The sequence below is a fragment of the Corticium candelabrum genome, chromosome 21 (genome assembly GCF_963422355.1).
Source record: "Corticium candelabrum chromosome 21, ooCorCand1.1, whole genome shotgun sequence".
Classification (NCBI taxonomy): Eukaryota; Metazoa; Porifera; class Homoscleromorpha; order Homosclerophorida; family Plakinidae; genus Corticium; species Corticium candelabrum.
Genome location: NC_085105.1, coordinates 4,540,146 through 4,563,348, shown reverse-complemented (window position 1 = coordinate 4,563,348; position 23,203 = coordinate 4,540,146). Strand labels below are relative to the sequence as shown.

Sequence of the window (23,203 nt, the reverse complement as noted above, 5' to 3'; positions counted from 1 at the left end):
AATCTATGTAAACACCATCGCTGGCCAGCAAATTGCACTCAAAACTGCGGTTTTATAGTATTCAAACTAAAGTGGATGGAGTTGAAACCAAGGTGGATAGGATTAAAACCATGATTAGTGATATTCAAACCGTTGTGAACAGGGTCGGAACGAGGGTAGAAATGTTGTACAAGGTGTCTCAGAAATACTAGACAGAACGAGCGACTACTTACAGACATTCAATAGAGCTGTTGCAAGACTTGCAAACTCATTGATCAATCATGGCTGACATATTGGTCAACCATGGCTGACTTGAAACCGATGGACCAATCGCACACCAGGTCTCTTCAAACTAGTGTTGGAGAGGCTGCAAGGAATCTCCCTAAGCAGGAAATGCTGCTATGTAGACGATGGAGTAGACGAGAGAAGCAAAACCTCCGCCAAAGGAATGAGCAAGAGGCACAATGATATTACCTGGTGGCGCTACCTCTCGACTCTTCAGGGTCGAACGACCAAACAAAATTGATGCGTGCGAATGGTGGGAGGATGTAAGAAGAGCTAACTGCAAGATAAACTCTATCTCAGCTCGTATTATGAAATACCCCAATTCTTGTGCGATGTTGTTCACTTAGAAGCCATAATAAGTTACTAACCAAGATCAAGCCAAATATATTAGATATCCTCAACGACCCATTCTGTTAGATGATGGATTTTAGATGATATAGCACCAATTTCAGATGATAATGTTGCAGATGAGAGAAAATATTGAACTAGGTACCGGCTATACCAATGGATATGTTGCAAATAAAAGAACCCTTTCGTCTAGAAGTAAGCAATATCCATAACTACATGCCTTTGTAGTATTGATAGATACTACCGATACGATCTAGAGTGTAGTATCCCACTTCTACGGTTTTTCTACTTCCACACATATAGGTATGCTACATATCGACGCATGCAACATGCCTTGTAGATCGAAAGAGACGGATCCAAGAGATATATGGATCTTACCTGAGATATTTGGAACACACTATACCAACCTCGCTTTCAGATATGCATCCTTTGTCTTCTAAGTGTTTGAAGAATAGACACAAGCTTTTTGCCTTTATCTTTAGAACAAATACCACAATCCTTCTCGTACATATCCAAAGCAATCTACCAATACTTGTGTCTACAGGCTTGTGGCTACAGGCTCGTGTCTACAAGCTCGCTGTATCTACCATCGCCGGCAATCTTTCTACGACAAGGTCTTGCACCATTGTGCTATCTACTAAACTCGTTGCCTATACGACGACAATGCATCTATTCCCGTTTTTGGTTTTAGAGATACAACTGGATCTCTACTTCTAGATTCTCCGCCAAGACTTTGTATGTGATCCAACACTTCGTAGAGCATTGTCGAGACTAGCCATATCTAGTCCTACTAGACTATCTGGGGTAGATAGCCACAGTTTTCTATAGTCGACATTTCTACTCCCGTATCTAGCATCTCTTGCAGACTAGTGATTGTTTTTGCACGTCCCGTCGGCATCTCCTCATCCGCGACCACTGTGTATTTCCTGGTCTAGAGGACATAGGAACATGGGTTGGACCTCTACTGCCCACCGGCATCCTATCGTCGGACACTACTTGTGTATTTGCTGCTCTAAACGACTTGGGGATAGGTATTGGACATGTACTACCTACCGAAATACCGTCGTCGCTCATTACTTGTGTATTAGCTGCTATTGATTCACCAAAAGACATTTCAAAGTTGCACTTTTCGAAGTAGGAGTAAGCTATGTATATGGCTACATATTTTTTGATAGAAAATATTGTCCGATGTCCTCTGTTTGCCACCCACATATCTTGTCGACCCAATGTCTGGGTCTTCTTCCTCGACCTGTTACTGGTAGGCTCCGAGAGGTAGCTCCAAGAGGTGTGCCAATAATTTTGGCGTCTACCATTTCCACCTCCTTTTTGAAACAAACCCACGGCTGTGTACTCTTCGAAGAATACACACAAACTGTCGGTCTTCCGCAGAAAAAGAGTCTCGTGTTTTGCTCGTGCATGTCCTATTCGATCTGTTTGCTCTAGTCTTGCATCGACATCTGCCGGCAAGTCTGGTCGACTGTATTTTCGCAAAGCCTCTTGCCCCAGTCTACAATCCACGAACTCTGTGTCGATACTGCGTTAGTACTTCTATCTCGTTCCAATATTGCAAAGACAAGACAGGTATCTGCTTTCTGTTTTGCATTCGATACGCGAAAGATGCGGTAGCACCTTCTTTAGAATATTTTTGAGACTTGCCTTGTCCAGCTCTAGTAGCCCTTGTGGTGGTGCATAGCCATGGTTTTCTATGGCTGGTATATCCACCCCGTCACCCAACATTTGCAGTATGCTGGTTATGGCTTCTGGCTTGCTATCGGTCGATGTCTTTTCTCCAGTGGACATTGCGCTTTCGAAATACGAGTGGGGTATGGATAGGGATACATAGATTTTGATGGAACCTTGTCGATCCAAACAGCCTTCATCGAATCTAACCTACCCTTATATAAAGACATGTGGAAATGGAATTCCTCGATAGCAAGATTTCGTCTGTTTTTCGAACAACACGGCTCTCTCCGCTAGTGCACTGCGTAGAAATACGGCGGGGGATCCGAAATGGCTGCTCTATTGGGTTAGATTCCCTATTGCTTCTTCCGACAATTGCTAAAAGAAAGAGCTGCTTTGAACCGAGACTTCCCGTGGACATGGCTTGTTAGTGGAAAACGGTCTTCGTTTCCGTGTCGGGGCGATTGGTCGAAATAGATTGTGGAACCGTGTGTATGGATGGGCAGATCTACATTCGTGCGAGAAATTTTGGCTATAGGCCCGATGGATACTGTGTCGTATAGTCGGCAAATGTGGCAAAGGTAGACGCATTTATACCACACAGGAGGAACCATCATTGAAGGTCTCTCGAGACATTGCGCTGCTCGAGTACAAGGCTCCATATCGAAGGTGTCCTAACGGGCGTGTACCTTGGTACTGCCGACCCCAGATATGAATGGGACTGGATCTCTCGCCTATCGGAAGCTTTTGTCTGTATTTGGAAATCGTCTATCGGCTTTGCACCTTGGACCGACTCGGTTTGACACCATTCTACAATACAGAGTACCACGGAGATGCAAACCATTCTTGGACCGCTCCCATAGCTTGGGAATAGATGGTCGTATTCAGAGAGGCTGAAGACGTTGCCATAGACTTTGGAGATGTCGCAATCGATGTATTCCACAGCACTATGGATTGCATCGTCCGAGGTGTCTATTGGGTCGAAGATCTGGAAACTTGGTTTGCCGACGAAACAGGCAACGCGATATTTTTCGAGGAGACTCTCGACGCACATACCGTAGATTTGTTTGGCAAATCTGTGTTCGGGTACATTTCTTGACTATGGAAGTGTACCACATAGCTATCGAACGCAAACAAGATTGTCTTCAACAGTGCAATCCCAAGATTGACAATCTATGGCAGACGGTTCGCAATCTTTAATTCTGCCAATTCACGTCTGAAATGGTACAACATGTTTGTCTCCAAGGGTGGGTAGACTTGTATGACGATATTCTGTAGACACGTCAAAACCTCGTTTACACAAGCACGCAAAGCGTGCCAAGTCGAGCCGATCCGCGCCAGCCCGTGCCAGCCCAGTATTCCAGTCCGCGTTTACACGACACACTAAGCCAATGCATACTTACGCGCGTTAGTTGCTTGAGCTTGACATAGCTCACGCTAGCTCACGTTTGCAATGGACGGAAGCCCAGCTGCTCGCTATGGCTTTACGGCAGTCATATCAAGAATGCGTAGGACATACACGATACGTCGTAGGTTTGTCGCCAGGCGACTGTTGCGCACATGCAGCAACGGAGGTTAAAAGCTAAACCTTTTTGCTCATCTTGGTCGCTCCATAATTGGATAAGACGCAGAGTCTCCGTCTCGCTCTGTGATATTTGTGCTATTTTCGAGCGGAATTATGACGCGGTGGGAAGGGGTCTGGCTACGCGAGCCTACCAAATGAGCATGCACGGCCCGTTTTCCAGCGCGCTATGCGTTTACACAATGTACTTGACCCAAGCAGCCCGGGCTGGCGCGCGCTGGTCCGACTAGAAATACGCAGCTGAGCTGGCAGGGCTCGGCCTTGCTCGGCCCGCGTTTACACGTACAACAGAAACGGAGCCAGCACGGGCTGGTCCTCTTAAAAGTGTTCTTGTAAACGGTGTATATGGGTAGTATGCGCATCCGGAAAGTTTTGTTGGTGTGGATATATCTGTCTACCTGTATCTATAGATTTTCTATGGTTTCTGTTTGTCTATCGTTCTCCTTGTACCTACGTATACCTCGTTGTGTTTTTTTGTCTATCTAGGGCGGTTCTACCGTCTTTTCGATCGCTCCACCTCTCCCCTCGCTGTCTGGCTCCTTGTATTTTTGGATTTCCACGGTGTCTTCGTTTTTGTCTCTTTGTTGTTTTGTGCATTTAGTTTTGTGTGCGTGGTCGTTTTGACTCGGAGAGGCTATAGAACATATTCTTGTCATTTTTCTTGCTGTAGGAGTTGGGGTCGAGGATATGCAAATTTATGGGTTTCTCCAATAGTGTTTGATTTCTTTCTAGTAGTTTTTCTAGATCTCTATCTGACTAGTAGACGTAGAGATTGCCTTGGATCTCAAATACGTACCTCCAACCTCTCCTTCTCTTCACCTCCTATAGGTTCTATACAGTGTCAAAATCAGGGCACTTCTTGATGTTTGGGTTTGGTAGAAGTCGCATTTCTCTATTGAGGGTAGTCTTCTGGAGAGGAGATGTGGGTCTTTTGTTTTGTCCATTCTTGTTGTTCTTTAGAGGAACTTGCTTGTCGTCAGCCTCTGCAAGTGGGACGCGCATGGCCTCATGCCATGCGGAGGCGGCCCCTAACTGTAGAGTGCGTAGTACCATAGCTACTCCAGCAACGTTGCGTTGGTCTGTATTTGTTTTTGTACAAACTCGTTGGAAGTACACAACTTTTCTTCGATTTCGAGAGCAAGTTTCTGAGCGATATATGTATCTACCATAGGCTGCTCCAAAAAGCTCGCTGTCGGGAGCTAGTGTCTCTATTTTCTGCAATTCTTGTTTTCAGTGTGTGCAGGAACCACAGCCTTAACTCGGTGTTCTCTTCGGCTTCCTCGGTGTCGTCTTCGCTGTTCTCGGTGTCCTCTTCGCTTTCCTCTGTAATGTCCAATTTTGGAGATTATGGTGTGGTTTGGATTACCACTTTGTCTGGCACTAGAAGAAGTGTAGCTAGTCGATCCGCTCTACCGGTGTGGTTGGTTTACATTCTTGCAATATGACATCGAGTGGATACGAGAGCATTTTAGCTTCTATCGCTCTTAAATATTCGACGGCCTTTTCAATAAATACTCCAAACACTGCCCTTTATATATCTATGACGTTCGTCTTTGATGTCGATTGGTTATAGGAATAGAATAGTTCTGGGAGAATCTCGAAATGTTGTCTGTGCGTAGCGTTGGCACGCGTATACTCCTTCGGACAACTCGATCGCTTTGGTGCAGTGTCTCTGCTATAGAATCGCAGCTTCCACCATTCAAAGAGTTTCTTATTCTTCCAATTGCCGCCCTCTCGGTCATGTCGGCTAGTTTCTGGAGGTTGTTATTGTGTCGGATCTGATGCTTGTATAACAGCTATCGGATTCCTAGCTATATCTTTACCATTTGTTAATTTGGAATATACGCGTCGGTTCCATATCGACACACACAGGTGGTACGACGACCAGAATATTTATGGCTTTCGAAAAATGTTTCTAAATACTCTTCGCAAGCGTCTACAATCTGGCTGACGATGGAATGCCGCCGGCACGACCAAAAATAATCCCTAGTCTGCAAGAGATGCTAGACACCAGAGTGGATATACCGACTATAGAAAACTATGGCTATCCACTTCCAGACAGAGCAGGAGTAGACATGGACAATATCAAAAGTATTTTGCGAAAGGTTAGATTGGATATACGACTTGGTGGGAAATGTAGAAATAGAGATCCAATTGAGTCTGTACAAGCTAGAAACGGAATAGATGCATTTTCGTCGCATATGCAACGAATGCGGTTGATAGCACAAATGCTGCAAGACTTTGTCACACAAGATTGTGGGCGATGGTGGATACTGCGATCCTGTAGCCACAATAATTGGTAGATTGGATCGGATATGTAGGATCAAGACTAGTGGCATTTGCTCTACAGAAACAGACAAAGAGCTTGTGGCTATTCTTCGAACACAGACAAAGGACGCATATCTGAAAGCGAGGATGGTATAATGTGTTCCAAATATCTCGGACAAGATCCATATATCTCTTGGATCTGTCTCTTTCAATGTACAAGGTATGTTGCATGGATCGAGGTTTTGGATATCTATATGTGTGGAATTAGAAACTTCTTGGAAGTGGGAGACTATACTATAGCTCGTAGTATCTATCGATACTGCAAAGGTATGTATCTATGGATATTGCCTACTGCTAAATGGAAGGGTTGTTCTATTTGCGACCAATCCGTTAGTATAGCTGGTGCCTAGTTTGATTTTGTAATACGTTTACTACAGAAAACAAACACACTTAAAAATTACCACAGTTGCATTCTAAATTTTATTTCTGTGAGTGAATTCACATCTCCAGTCAATCTGTGATTAAAAATCTAGGTGTTGTAGGCATGCAGCATTCAAGTCCTATTACTAGCAAGCATGAATTATTACAAGCAGCCATCTCTGGAACAGGCAAAAGGCCATAGAACAGAGATTTCACCGCAAGTATAGCAAAACTTTTCACCAATTGACTGTAAAGAGAGTTAGGATGAACACATGAGATTAGGAAAAGCAAATTATAAAGGAAGAGCAACGTCACTTCAGACAATAATATGACAGCAGGACTCTCAGAACATTGGTTGAAACCAACAGCCGCTGATCGTGCAGAAAGCAGCGTATTAAGACAAGTGCAGTTTAGGTGCCTCGCCATCCTAAATGTGTCACCACTTTGACCGCTGACTGCCGTTGCTACTAGCTGCATGACGTTGGGTACGTTGTGTCGTTGTTTTCATTATATTTCTGCATCTGTAGGAAACCGTTCTCTAGATGAATCATTTCCTGTTCTACAGCACATTCTATGTCACCAGCATAGAAGTGAAGCCCTAAATGATACTTGCACGTCGACTAGTTAGCCGACATTGACCACAGCTCTTCGATTCTTGAAACTTAATCACACAGTCATAAAACTGCACACAAGCAACAGCAGCAGCTTTGCGTTCACATCCTCGTAGACCACGTCTTTCTCTTGTGAACAAATTTTTACATTCAGACGTCACGCGATGCATGCACTCTTCTCTTGTATGCTACAACCAAGACGCACAACGTGTTCATAATACGACAAAAGATTATAATGGTAGCTAAACCTATACTTTGTCGGCTTTTGGATCGGCATAATTTGAGTGTGGCTCGACACTGTAGGCATAATCGTTTCTCGGTGAAGTCATTTTATTCTCGGCGTAGCCGGCAGCCTGCGCGCAATACGTCCTTTCTACCCAAGGCAAAAGCATGCGCATAACCTGGACCGTGCTGCTTTAAGTAAAGAATCCTCATGCACGTTTCTACTGACGAGGAAGATTGTACATCAGTTTAATTACATTATATGGCATTGATAGAAGTTTACTCGGACTCGTAAACTCGTGTATATATGAATATATATGAGACAAAAGCATTTTCGCAATAACACGCGAAGGCAAGAGTAGACAAAGGAGGGCATAGGTGCATTCTGAACTTTGGAAAATTGGTCTAATTTATGTAAAACTGGATGTTTTTAATTAAGTTGATTCGTCGTATTATAGATTGTTTGTTTAGGTAGCAAGTGTTTGGTGGGATATCTACTTACAGAATAGATCGCTTGGGAGGAATAACTTACAATGACTGACAATTATTGTTTGGTACCTGTCTCTTGTTTATAGAATACGGAACAGACGGAGAACGTGGAGACTAGAGGTTTTGACTGTGGGGCATCCCCATCATTTGGACACAGTCCTGAAACTTCTAACTTGACCAGTAACTGTCAACAAAGTGTTGTTTTTGATCAGCAGTCGACAAATTCCCCCGTATCTACAAATGGCGAGCGAGACCAAGAGACCTTATCACATTTGCCACGTGAAAGCGGTGGGAAAGAAAGCACCACTAGGTTAAACTAACGCTTATTGGTTACGTATCTTTAAAAAATTACACAATTTTTCTTACAATGTCTAGGCAACCGGCAGAGTCAGAGTTGTTGCCAAATGAATTGCAGTCAGCACCGCAAGCTTGTGATGAAGACTGGCCGAAAAGAGATGATGCTACAGCTAGCCAAATTGACGCATCACAGCAATTTTCCTCACAACACGACAAACAGCAGCTGACTCAGAATGTAAGCTGTTCTTACTTACTTACTTACTTACTTACTTAAATAATTAATTAATCAATACAGTTTGATTACAAGTCGATTAGTAATAGAAAAGCAATATAGAAGTTACAGAACAGGTAAACAGTAGTTCGTCCGGAACTAGACATGCAACTAAACGTCAATTTCCTTTTTATGCTATGATATACATCAAGCAAATTGTTGTCAAAACTATTACTGCATGATAAATAGAAAACTTGATGAATGAAGAAGCGGTAAAGTGCTAACCTCTCAGCTGCTATTTTAGGTTACAAAACAGCTGCTGCACACGTATTGGCATAAGCAAGTACGTATCACAAGCATCTGTAAATTTCGCGAAGTAGCACCACCCCGACACTAGGGGTCACGCCCAATCTAACACGATACGCGCGACTAGACTGAGAGGTATACAGTGAGCTTCTAATTTGCCTCAGCGACACATCGCATTGACTAACACCGACGATAACAATGAGTGCATAAATTTGAATTTCAATTGTCCGGCCTTGCCTTGGTTTGTCTACAGAAGCATTGCTGTAACCCAAGCGCATGCGCGCTGCGAGTTAATGAAGTCAACTTACCATCTAACAAGTATAGTAATGCCGGAGGAGGAATGATATACCCACCTCAAACTATTTGTCTCGTCGTGGTCTTTGCTACCTCCTCTTGTCGAGGGTGCACACCCTACTTGGTGCTCGAAACTCAAAGGTGTAGAGAGTCTGAGAACGTGACATTTGGCAACCATTTTGACTGCCCCTTCTCCCGAACCCTAGGGGCAACGCTGGCCTACCACCGACTACCAAAGTGAGCCCTTTTGGGACAAATTTAATCTCCACAGTATTAAAATGGCGATATCTCTAAAAATTCTTTCAGCATCTCAAGTGGTGCGTTATGACGGTGCGACTGTAGTCGAATTTCCTATGCATACGCAGAAAGTTCTAGTACTCTATTGGATGGGTGTTCAAGTGCATCCAAGTGGCAACGGAATAGATTTCATCATAGTCCAGAGCAGCTTTTCTCTTAATTAACAAATCAATTACCATGGCCGCTACTTGCGGTCATAGCTTTATAGTGCATCTAGCTCGAGAACTCGGTGGCATCTACGTCCAAGAGGCTAGGAACGTGGCTGTATATGGAGCTAACTAGCCTATGACAAGGTCGATCCCGGCGAAGTTGTGAAATGGGCCGCAAACAGTGGTCACGAGAAAATCGTGCGTCTACATGTATGCCGCGATTTGAGAGCCACCGAAAATCGACCGGGCTTTGTTTTGAGCTGCAAGTATCGGAAACGCAAACATCGCGCGCCTGTGTCGCGATAGAGGTGTTACCGATTTTGATCTATCCATGGCCTGGGCACGGATGGTGGTTACGATAACATCTTGCGCCTGTGTAACGAATGAAGTGCCGCTCGCATCGACAATTCTATGATATGGGCCGCAAGTGGCGACCACAATCCATAGCGCGTCTGTGTCATAATGGGGGAGTCATCGAATTCGACGAGGCCATGGTGTAGGCCTCAGATGGTAGTCGCCAAAACATCGTGCGTTTATGTCACGGATGGGGAGCCACTGAAGTCGACGAGGTTATGATATGGTCCGCAAGCAGCCGTCACAAATCCATCGTGCGGCTGGGGCGCCACCGACTTTGACGCGGTCACGGCGCACGCTGTCAAGAATGTTCACAAGTACATCGCAGTTTTATGCCACAGGTACGGTGTCACTGACCTCGAATTGGCCATAGTGTGTCCTATGAAAGGTGATCCAGGAGAAATGTGCAGTTGGGCTCCATTTGGGCGTCCTCAAATGATCTTTACAAGAGCTTAATAACAAACTTATTTCTAAAAAATACTTTTTGCTATAGACCTTCACTGTCATTATCATCAACGCTTTATATCGAAACCTATTGTAGAAAGGATATTTATTAATATGTTTGGGCTTGTTGGGCAAAGGTTCATTAGGCGTCGGTTCTTTGATGGGAAATGTCATTTCATGAAAACCTGGCATACACCAGAGTTCGTCGTTTGACTCTTCATTGATCTTCTTTTTCTTCTTGGGTTAATACGACGTTTTCTCCACGTTATAGCTCTTCCTGAGATAGATATAATTGCAGTTACGGTTTCTGGACAGTAAAAAGTATTTCTTGATGGGTTCTATGCATGTGTTTGATGTCTATTTAATTTTGATATCCAGTTTCTCTACAGTTATCACCAATTCGGTTCAAGTATTTATATTTTGTATCCACCCACTTGGTCTCCAAGAAACCGTAAAAGTTTTTAGCAGTCGATATTTTGGTTGGTCAGGATTGACGGTGTAGAGATCGACTTATCCGGATTCATCCTCTTCATCAGCATGTTACACAACACTTTGTTTCTCCTAACTCCACCCGATCTACCATCAGGTAACGTCAATTGTGAAGAAGGAAATGCCAACCGTCTTCCTTCTTTTGATTTCTGTCCTTGAATAAGACTGTGAGTGGGCTGAAAATCTATGTAAACGTTATCTTTGGCCAGCAAATTGCACTCAAAACTACCGTAGATGGTATTCAAACCAAAGTGGATGGATTTGAAACGAAGGTGGATACGCTTCAAACCAAGATTAGTGATATTCAAACCGTTGTGAACGGGGTCGGAACCAGGGTAGGTAATGTTGTACAAGGTGTCTCAGAAACACTAGACAGAACGAGCGACTACTTACAGACATTTAACGCAACGGTCAAAGCATTGAAGGTATGTCTGCAGCACTAGCCAAAGTTGAAATATTCTTGAATGAGCTGGAAAAGGTGTAAATTGTCTAAACTCATATGTAAATGATATGATTCTTGCTATAAACTTCAATCACATCGATGACTATCTATCAGATAGTGACATCCAGATGCTTATCCAGTTTTACCTCACCTATACCAACGATGTCGATGTTCTAAGGAGTAAAAACAGTTTAGATCTTTCAAACGCAAAGACTTGGCGCTACGTGACCTCGGTCGGGTTGGAGGTTGAGGTGCCACGGTGAGTGCCTATGTGAATTCCATCGCGTTTGCTGTGACTCCGTTGGATGTGGTTCTACAGTCACTGACTTGAAGACGAATTACAAGAAGGTAGAGGCCTGTCCAATTGCTTTCACCAGTTACCAGAAAGAGTTGAACACATTGAGAGAATGTCTTTGAGAAAAAGAGTTTCACGAGGATATTCTGCTCTTTGAACTCAACCGATTGGATGACCTCGTCACCGATATGTGTCCTCTCATTCCAGATAACCTAAGTAGAAAATACTGTAAAAAGTTTTTAAGGCTGACTTTCCACTGTCTTGTTCGAATGGGTATGTTGCTACACCACCGTCCTATCAACCCGTCACTGGAGTCGCGGGTAAGACCTCAATATTCATGTTGGAGATATCGGAACCATCTTCTCCCTATCAGGATGTGCAACCGTTGGTTCTGCCGCTTAGTAATGAAAACTTTCTTTGGTTGTGGCAGATGGATATTTCAGATAGTAATGATATAGAGATGTTTCTAGAGGGGGTGTATTTAAAGATACACGATAAACTCGCCAAGAATCTATGCAGACTATAGGTACAGCGTTGTCGTTCCGACTCACCGTCAAACTACAGCTCAGAACGGTCGACGATATTCTAATCTATTTGTCGCTATTTCACAGACGGACGATTGCCGTTACTATTTCTGATATTCATAAAGCTCTACATAATATTTTACCTCAACTCCAACACTGTTTCTAAAATGGGCAAGTATAGCAAATATGTTTGGCTGGATATTGGTTGGCTAATCATATGGGTTAGGTAATTAATAGATGCGTAGTTTCTGTGTGAATACCATCGGGTAAGACTCGGCATTTTTCGTTATATGCACTGTGACCGAGTTTATCTTGCAGGTACGTTTCTATATATCCTCCCACCGTTTGTAAACCTCGATTTTGTGCATGATCATTTCGACTTTGGAGGGTCGAGACGTATCGCCACTATGTAATATCGTGGTTCATTTTGCTCATTCCTTTAGCAGAGGCTTTGTTTCTTTGACCGGCGATGGCTTGCAACTCTTCAAACTCTAGTTTGAAGAGACATGGAGAGCGGTTTCTCCATCGGTTCCAAGCCAACAATTGTGGACAATGAGTTTGAAAGTTTTGCAGCAGCTCTGGCCGCAGCGCTTCGTCTAAGGTCTTGGTGGATAAAGCCATGTACAGGCTGTCTGTGCTCATCTGGATCACCGTAAAGTTGCGCCGATCACGTGCTTGTCGAAGAAGTCGTAGTACAACTCGAGCATTTCTAGTTTGGCGCGATACCTACTCGAAAGACACGTCTGATCGCGATCTGACGTTTCCTCGAATGCAGCTCGTAGACATCTTTGATTTTCATATATTTAGTCTCGAATCTATCGCCTCGCATGGATCGGTTGACGACGTCTTTGTCTTTGGCGTAGATGGAGTTGGTTTGTTGCTCTAACTCTTCCATAAGTTTACCATAGGCATTGTTGCCGAAAAGTTGAAATGCATCTGCCAATAGAGCCTTGAATTTGTCCTCGTCTTCTGTGCGTCATTCACCTGTACCTTGATCGACAAACCGCTCAAACATTTTTGTGGTTTTTCGTCGATCTTGCGATACAGGGCAGTGACCTCTAGCTCTAGATCTTGTTTGACGTACCATTGGAGCGTGGAGGCATTCGTATTGCCGGTATTTGTGTATGCAGTCTAGCATCTCTTGGAGAACGTTGGCGTCGACCACATTTTCGATTGACGAACAGGATACATATCTGCAAATGTATCGTGGATGTGGAACGGGACTCGAATGTTGACCTCGGTGTAACTAAAGCACTTACTTACGAGAAGGTTTGGGATGAGTCTTTTTCTCAGTGTCTTAGGGATTCTAGTAGTGCCGAAATTTTCCTGGACCGCAGAGCATGTTCTTGGCCAATGTCGAGAGGTATAGGTCATTGGTATCGAATCCCGCAATGGTTGAGAGAGACAAGCGTTGTCGTATATTGATGGGCTCGGATACGTGTGACTCCGGCTTCGTGATACCGTGTGAAGACGAGACTACGGCCTCCGATGACTGCGCCTTTTCAGCATTTTGTAGGCTGGCCTCTTAGGGCAACGATGTCTGGTGCTTTTTTGTTGGTGGTGTGTGTCTCGGAGTGAGAACTGTAGTGATACACCCCGAAACGATACTTCGTTTATCAGGATGTCGATTCTGTACTCGTGGTAAATTTTTTATCTTTGGTGAGCTCTCTAGAAAAGAACTAAAGTCGACGTCGTTGTAATATCGCAGCCAGTCGGAAAAGGTTGACATCTCTCGCTTTCGGAATGCGTGTTTATACGATTTCCATTCTTTGAAGGTGAGCGGGTATTGACAGTTTCTTAGCTTGAAATATATTTTTGCAGTTGACAGTTGTGAGCTTGACCCATTTGTCGCAGGTGGTGCTTGGTCCTAGATAGTTTATGAAATTTAGACATCAGAAGTGACTTGTCAGTAGAAACACGGTTTGGTTGGCCCTTTTTGCTTTTTGGTCTTTTGACAGAGTTGGTGGTTTTTCTCACAGTGTTCTTTGATGATGTTTAAGTCGTACTATTCAGAACTGAATCCTAGCACTGGCACTTGGTCGCTCTACTTTTGTATCCGTTCTTTTGCTTGGCGGGGACAAACTGGAGATTATCTGAAAGATATTGCTGACGAACGACTTCTCGTATCTGATCTCCTTGTCTCTGAAGCTCGTCAACAAAGCCTACGACAAGTTGCTTGGGATCGGCGTTGCAAAGATGCGTGTGTGGGTTTAGTGTGTTGTGTATATAAGGACACGGAAATGGGTATGTGTTCAGTCTCGCGGATTTGGTTTGTTGTGAGTGAGCTGGCTGTCCCTTGTCGAGATAGGCATTAAAGTCGTCACACCATGGCATGTGCATGGATAGGCTTCGTTTGTCTGTTCTTGGATTGGGGATTGCTGATGGGTTAGTTCGCACTGTCACATGACCACGAGATCAAATCCGGCATTTCAAGTAGTTTGATCTCGCGGGAGAGTTCTTTTATACAGGATATTTACTTTGGGTTCTCAAAGTGTTTTAGACACCGTGCCAGCGACAGCCGTAAAATTGAAATAATGTTTGGCCGGCCATTCCGTCGACAGGACCGCCCTCGATCCACCGGTCACCGCTGTGTTCGCATGTGGCGTGGTAGATATAAACGTCCCGTTGCTGGCCTCCTTATTTTAGCCAACAAGTGGCGATGTTTATGACATTGGAGGTTGGGTAAAACGCTTTCTCGTAAGCCGACTGCGGTGCGTCTGCCGTAACACCTAGACAAATGAGTTGTGTGACACCTTGGGTGCACTGGTAGGCGTGCCGTTGGAGATTTCGAGGACTTAATTGGTGAAAGCTTGTTGGCAATGTCCGCAGAGGTAGAGGTTGGAGACCTTGAAATCTTTATATAGAGGGAATGTTGCTCAAACATACCGATTGTCATGCTATTTGGGTAGTGGGCGGGTTGTCGTGTTAGACGCCAGACTTGTTTGATGGGCTCGTACATTCGAATACCCTACTCCAAACAGTTTTTCGATTTTTTGAGCTTGTCTAAGTTTGTCTTGCAACATCTTGCAAGGGTATTTGCACATTGTAGAAGGATGTGGCGAGCTCCCTGGCTTTGGTGAGTTTCCTGGCTTTGGTGAGCTCCCTGGCTTTGGTGGTTTTGCGATGTGCTACCATGCCTTGGTGTACGGCAAGACAAAGAAATATACAAGTTGTCATTTTATGTGGCCAAAGCAACGTGTCTTTTCTTGTAGCGTAGCCAGTCACTATCAGGTAGAGACCCTATGCTTAATTAACAGGGCATCTCGATCTAGGGCGACGGCCAGCTGGACTTCGATGAATCAGACGAACTTTCACTTGATGTCGGGACGGTCTATATTGTAAGCCAGGCGCGCACTTGTTCTAACCGAAATATTTTTGACTGCTAGGTGGGGTCTTGTGAAAAAGCTTTACTTGGCCGCTTTCGATATGCCCAAGTCTATAGGTGCTTGTTTATATAGAAGTACACGAGATCGACTGACGTCTGGACTCGGACTATCAACTTTCCCTTATCCTTTCGGTGCGGACATGCACCTCTACCGTATACGAAGGAATTGGAATGTTAACATTCTGCGTCCTTGGGTCACTCGTTCTTGTTTGTTGTACAACTCATTTAATATACCGGTCCCTTCGAGTGCAATGCGTGAAGCTAATGGTGGACGAAGCATTTTTTAACCCTTTGAAAGTGCATGGTTAGGCGATAGTGAGGATTTTGAAGATCCTTTTTCTATCATCTTTTTGGCTCGCAATGATAGATTGGCTTCTTTGGGGATTATTTAAAAAATTCGACGCGGCGCTACTTGGGTTGTCTATCTATACGACACGGCGCAGAGCCGTATATCCCAAGTTTGACTGGTGCCTTAAATTTATTGTGCCATATTTCGGTCTTTGGCTTCGAGATGAGTTGTGCAAGCTCTGCCTTTTGCAGGCGAGAGAATATCTCGAGCCCGATGTTCTTGGGCTGTTGTCGCAGTCCTTTTATCGATAAACCGACGGGTTTGGAAGTTAGCTCTCTGTTCATATTGAATAGCTCAGACATATCGCAAAGACAATTCTGCTGCTGTATACTGTAGATTATATTTGTTTAAGAGAGCTCAAATTTCTTTGCTTACGACTGAGGCACACAATTGTGCGGTTATATGTTATATATTACATTTTTAATAGAGCGCAATTTGGTACTTCTCAGATCAGCATTCACGGGTTTATATCTATACTAGGCATTTATCTAATTGAACGCAATTTAGTAGTTGGTGGTAGACCAGGGTGACCGATAGGGTTTGGGGAAATGTGGTAGCCAAAATGGGTGCAAAATATTACACTCTATCCATATCTTCGCGTCTTGGGCATTAAGTGGCAGGTGCGCACCTTCGACGAGGGGAGATAGGGAAATCCACGAAACAAAAATGTGGGGCAAGTTAGGTGTTATTATCCCACCTTAGGACTCATTACTGTAACATATAACATACTAGTTTCGCATATTGTATTATCTCGAAATATAGACATACATTTCCACCTACATAGTTTGCACATCAATCTTAATGTGAATTAGAAACTAAACATAAACTAGGATGATTTTTTGACTTTATATTATTGTTTTGGTGTTGCATGTATTAATTAACATAAACGGAATTCTTGCCCATGATAATGAAGCATGTTTAAGTGGCTGTTTTAATTGTCTAGCAAATTGATTCGAAAATGAATGAGCAAGTAGTTTCGCAAACGGACCCACAGCTGAATTCACAAATGGGGCATCGAACGTTGTCTCAAACGGCTTCGCAAATGAACCAACCGCCAATAATGATGGAGCAAATGATGCAGCAAATGATGCAGCAAATGATGCAGCAAGTGGCTCCGCAACTGATGCAACAAATGATGCAGCAAGTGGCTCCGCAACTGATGCAACAAATGATGCAAATGATGGAGCAAGTGGCTCAGCAACAGCAAACACAGCAGTCAATGATTTCTCCGGTGATGCAGCAAACGGCTCAGCAACAGCAGCCACAGCAACAAAAGCGACAGAATTCTCAAATGACTTCACAAATGAATCAACCAATATATTCGCCGGTAATGCAGCAAATGACTCATCAACAGCCTCCACAGCAGCAACAGCTACAGAGTCTTTCTCAAACGACTTCGCAAATGAATCAGCCAATCAGTTCCCCGGTGATGCAGCAAATGGCACAGCAACAGCAGCTACAGCAGCAGCTACAGCAGCAGCAGCAGCAGCAGCAGCAGCAGCAGCAGCAGCAGCACCAGCACCAGCAGCAGCAGCAGCACCAGCACCAGCAGCAGCAGCACCAGCACCAGCAGCAGCAGCAGCAGCAGCAGCAGCAGCAGCACCAGCACCAGCAGCACCAGCAGCAGCAGCAGTTGCAGCAGCAAGACAATAGTGTCCTAATAGTAAGAAAAGTGTTGGGGTTTAATCTATTAACTTCTGAATTGGCGTTGTTTGATTTTGTTTATAGGAAAGCGTTTACTCTGCAAGTTCTTCGAAAGAACAAGCCAATGAAGCAACAACAACAACAACACCGTCGATGCACTCCCAACATCTACTAAGTGCAAGCTCTAGAACATGTAATGCTTCAAGTGTCTCAATGGGTGACGACGATTTTTCTAAGGATGTGAAAGGTGCTTTCGTGAAATTTATGTTTATGATTTTCCTAACATCTATTAATTTTAAGATAACGAACGTGGAGCTCTGAAGTCTGAAAACCGTCTATTTCCAACATTAGCAAGTAACACTGACCATATAGACAGAAAACATGAACTCACCAAGACTGAGGAAGCTCAAGAGGCATCTCATCAACGTAATCAAGAAAAACGGGACAGCAAACAGCAAAGCGATATGGCACTCAATGATGAGTCAGTTATAATTTTACGAAAATCGTTGTTAAAACAATGTGCTGCAACTGCCATTTACTCTGGCTGTAACCTTTAATAGTTGACGCAAACGTATTTTTGATGGCATGTTACCATTTCACCTAAAATTTGTGCTCGCTAGTTATAATATTTAGTTGCACAATGCTAATCCTTCTAAAAGCACGTATTCACGATAAATTGTGAATTTTGTGATTAGGATTTCCAAGCAAGGTGCGGCTCTTCGCCCTGTTGAATCATCGCTTGTTCACGTTGGTCAAAACACATCCAGCAAGGTAACCTCTGTAGAGAGTAGTGATCTATTTCGCACCAAACTACTGTAATACATTTAGTTTTTGCAATTGTAGAAGACATTCTTGTTCTTTATTAAGTGTTGTTACAACCCTGTTAATGTAGAATTTTAACTTGTTTAAAGTTTGTGTAGAAGGGCAGGGCGCACTGTTTATTGCTCTAAGCAATTAATTCGGCGCTCACTATCCAGAACTCTCCACCATGTCTAGAGTGGTCTAAAATTACAGACTGTCCTCAATTAGTGTTTCAGCATTACAGGTCGTCTAGAACTCTAGAGATGGTTTACAATTACAGATTTTCTAGAAATTTACTTGGTCTAGATCGAACTATAGGTTAGCCTGAGCTTTTTTTTATAAGAAGGGCAGTTGGGTTTGACGCATCGTGGACTACGCTTTGGCATGCTGCTCTTCCCCATAAGAGGCTGACCGTGCATGCCAGCACGTAAGATACCATTGACATCTCCTTTTAGCAATCGACTGAGATTTAGGTTTTGAGAATTTAAGATCAATGACAAGAGCAGCAGAGGACAGCAGCGTCACACGCGGATTGGGCAAGACCAAGAATCGCAAATGCAGTAAAGACAGCTTATGACCGACGACGCTGGCTATCTATAACTGCCAAATTCTGTCTAGGGGGTGGAACTTCATGATAATAAATAATTCCAGCAAGAGAGTACTGCTGATATCGAGAATGAAAGTGCCAAATAAAGAATGATCCTAAATCTTTGATTTTTGTAATCGCGCAACCATGCATGAAGGCGATCAACAAATTTTCGATAACGAGGTCTTCCAGCTTGAGAAAATTGAATATAGGTTTACCGTATATCTATTCTTGGCGGAAATGGAAGATGGTAAGGATACATTTATGAAATACCTAGCAACAACTTTATCGTTTGCTATGAGTATTATAAGACAATGTCGTAGGCAGATGCCTATCATCATATGGGAGACGCCCATTCAAAAAATGAGTTCTTACCGACAATTTAAAGGAATCAGCTATATCTCGAATTGATATATTTAAATTATAAATGTTAAGACAGCAACGTTGGCGCGGTAGTAACTTACTCCCAATTAAAGAAAGAGGTTCTATAGATAGACAAAGTATTTTGAGTGCAAATCATTTTTATGATATGACAGAAGATGACAGCCTTATCATCTTTACAAGCGCTTGCCGCTGTAGAAGCAATTTACTACTACGGATAAACTACCTAAACGTTTCCGATATATGAAAACCCAAAGATGCTAGGATGTACTTGTTAAGTATTAAATTGAGTACATAGGAGACCATTGGATCTGACGACGCCATGCATGCATGGTCATGGCTTCGTGTGACGGTCCAGAACCCGTCCTGCGCCTTTGCATTAACTAGGAGTCACTCATATTAACTGGGCCATGGCGAGCGCCGCACGAAACGTTAAGAATCAATTCTTTACTTGTGCCGCCATTGGGCCAACGTCGACCTCAACTGAGCCATGGCCCTGGCCATCGCAGGGTGTCCTTTAGGTTCCACTGAATTTGACTCGGCTATATGGCAGGCTGCGTAGCACAGTTGTGAAACCCTGGTGCGTTTGGCATACGAGCTGGAAGCCAACGGACCGAGATCTACGGGATGCATGCGGTCGCGTCAACGATGGGTGCTGATGCTGACTACATAACAAAGCGGGTGGTCGCTGTCAAACGAGCATATATATATGGTGTGGCTATGCCTCGACTGGACCCAAGTTATGAACGCATCGGTTGCTCCATGAGCGGGGTACTACCAGTCTCGATGAAGCCATGACTGCGGCCGCCGTGGAGACCACGAGCAGATCGTATGGCTATGTACGAATGGGGTGATACCGAAATCGACAGCTCTGTGATCAATACTGCACATTTTAACAGCAATTTTACAAGCATGCCATGCTCAGGGCGCCACTAATACCCCATTCACATGGACACTTGTAACTGGGCCAGCTCGAGCTGGTACGAATCAATGCTGAATGAATTATCGTGTGAGCGCGGGCCGAGCCGGGTTGATCCAGGCTGAGCGTTGCTGGCCTGGCCTACCACAACTTGCCGTGCCAACCCGTTTGGCCTGACCTATTTCACGGCCGATTTTAATTGGCGTTACTTGTGTCTGGGAGGCCGAGGCAAGTGCTGGCCAGGGTCAGCTCAGCTTCAAATGGTCTTGTGAATGTGAGCCAAGTCAGGCTGAAGGCCGCGCATGCTTACTAGCTACCAAGATGACGTGGTCCGAACACGAAACCTTGTGTATTATTTCTTCGTGAGGTGAAGAAAGCAAGCAGTTTCAAATTATAAGATTGCGCAAAAAATGTAAAAGTGTATGCAAGCTTAGCGGAACAAATTAAGGAGGCTGGATACTTAGGACTTCTACTCACTTACTTCTCCCAGATATGTCCGCATTAGACTGTTCTAGCGCCTACGAGAAGTAAGCGCTGGCAGCTTGCTCTATGACGATGTCTTGTAGCTAGCGCGCGCACCAACAGACGCGCTTAATAAAACTCGCCTGGTTTGCTTTGTCGAATGCCTTGTGAACAACGTTTGGCTCGCTTCATTAACCCAGGCTGACTTGGCTCTACTTAGTTTGGAGCTGTACTTGTGTGAATGGGGTGTAAGATCAATGAGGCCATGATCGGGCAGCCCACAGAAGCCATTTGACTTCAAACGCATATGATTTCTGTAGGAAGCGTAGAATATATTTGGAACTGCGAATGCCGCCAAATTGAGTGGTTACTACTACATCGTATGTTTTTGTGAGTGGTGATGCCAACAGAATTTTTATGCTGAATTTTAATGTAAAAATGAAGAATACCGCAATATCTCTCACACTTACATAAACACGGTCAAATCAGTTGGACAGCTTCTGATTCTGCATTACGTATTTGGAATTCTAAAGAGAATACAGTCCTTAACATTATATTGACTTTCACAAATATTATCAGATCAGTAGAGGGGATCTAGACTCCACATTACATGTTCTGAAAGAGAGAAAAGTTCCATGGAGAGCAACCCTCTTTGCATCCGATGACCATTAAAACTCAAGTAATCCGATAAATCTAACCAAAAATCAGAAAATGTAGAACCGCACAACGAAGTGAGGAGCCGAATCCGACTCTAAGACATAAAAATTGATTCACTTATAATGCGTCTTGTTAGCGACATCGAATATCAGGTATAGAAAGCTATATCATGAGAAATTACAGTGTGACATTAGTAGAGTAGAGTACCGGTTCTGGCGCACTTCCGGTCTGTGCTACTCGCTACACTCTTAGCGCATCCCGTAAGTTCGCCAGAACGCTACACTTTACCTTACCATCTCTAGGGCAATCCTAATACCTCCTTTTGCGCTAGCTTTTGAAGAATTGTTCTTTGTATTGGAGAGATTGGGAGTGCGCCAGGTTTGGAAAAAAGTGTTTTGTGTTGGAGAGGTGGTAAAAGAAAGGTTGTCACGCCGCCAGGTACGGTCGCATTGGGATCGTGCTTTTATGCCATAGACCTCAAATGGGCCATGACATGTGCCAAAAAGGGAATCACGAAGAAATCGTGCAATTGTGTTACATCTGGGCTGCTATCGATTCAGTTGAGCAGGCTTGCTCACATCATCACCATCAATCCTATAGAAAGGATATCTTTTTAATGTTTTGGTTCATCAGATGTCGGTTCAGGAGATATCCAACTCGGGATACACCCAGGTTTGTCGTACGGCTCCTCCTTGATCTCCTCTTGCTTGGGTGACATTTCCTCCTCGTCTGGAGATATCAGAACACGCAATACCGAGTCGACCGCCTCATCACCGATTCTATCATCCTCGCGTAGTTAGCTACGAGTGTAAAAGAAGGATATCACAGTGAGTGGTGGACTGCTTCGCGAGAAGCTTTCTCTAAACGGGCTGAATTGACTTTCCGTATGTCTGTCCGTATGTCGTTATGTTTATACCGTACCCTGTGATGGGACGTTCAACACTAGCGTCCGTGTCTCGTGCGCCGAGTGGGGATGCGCGCCCTCGACAAGAGAAGATACCAGACAGACAAGTATTTCACTTAGATCTCTCCAATACAAATGCCTATTACTTGTGGTCTAGTATTTCACTTAGATCTCTCAAATACAAAAGCCTATTCTTTGTGGTTTATAGTAATTTACTAGTACCTTTCAATACAAATAACTATTCTTATGATCCTACTCCATCTATTTTACCTCTCCACCCCCTGTCTCTCATCAAGTGTGGTTTAAATTTCTCTATCTGGTATCTTCTCTCGTCTTGAGCGAGCACTCCCACTCGGCGCCCGAGACGTGGAAGCTCGTGTTGAAAGTCCTATTAGACACATGTAATCTATAGTGTATACAACGGCGATACTATCTTTACAAATTCTTGCCGCTGCTCAAGCGGTGCGTTATCACGGATCGACTCTTACCGAATTTCCTATACATAGACAGAAAGTTCTAGGAGTCTACTGGTAGAGTGGTCGAGTGTATCCCATAGGGAAAGACTTTATTACAGACCAGTATATCCTTTCTTCCAATAAAGTTATGACCCTAGCTGTCACTTGCGGCCATACCGTTATAGTGCACTTGGCTTGAAGACTCGGGCGCCATTCACGTCCAAGAGGCTATGAATATGGTTGCATACGGAGGTCATGCGCACGTCGTGCGATTGTGTCACAACTATGACAAGGTCAGCCTCGACGAAGATATGGGATGGGCTGCAGGTGGTCACGAAGAAGTCGTCCGTTTATGTCGAGAATTGGGAGCGACCCATCTCGACTCGGCTATGCTATGGGCTGCAAGTTGCGGTCAAGAGAACATTATGCGTCTGTGTCGTGATTGGGGTGTCACCAATTTTGATCAATCCATGGCCTGGGCAGCAGACAGTGGCCATGAAAATATAGTGCAACTATGTCACTAATGGGGAGCCACCGACGTCGACAAGGCTATCGTGTGTCCTGCATGTAAGAGTCAGTCATCTCTTCTTCACCTGTGCCGCGATTGGGCGCCCACGAGATCGAATGGCCATGACGTATGCCGCAGAAGAAGGCCTTGAATCTACCGTGCGACA

General features: G+C 44.1%; 1 protein-coding gene across 1 annotated transcript; it reads left to right on the top strand.

Annotated features, from left to right (window-relative positions):
* Nucleotides 1-5,832: 5,832 nt before the first annotated feature.
* LOC134196198 (putative uncharacterized protein DDB_G0271606) lies at nucleotides 5,833-23,053 on the top strand. The gene is made up of 10 exons (XM_062665274.1): nucleotides 5,833-6,140; nucleotides 6,196-6,292; nucleotides 7,971-8,194; nucleotides 8,260-8,416; nucleotides 16,664-17,297; nucleotides 17,385-17,392; nucleotides 17,449-17,611; nucleotides 17,665-17,845; nucleotides 18,060-18,135; nucleotides 22,715-23,053. The coding sequence occupies exons 1-10, from the start codon at nucleotides 5,833-5,835 to the stop codon at nucleotides 23,051-23,053; spliced, it is 2,187 nt and encodes a 728-aa protein (XP_062521258.1).
* Nucleotides 23,054-23,203: the final 150 nt, after the last annotated feature.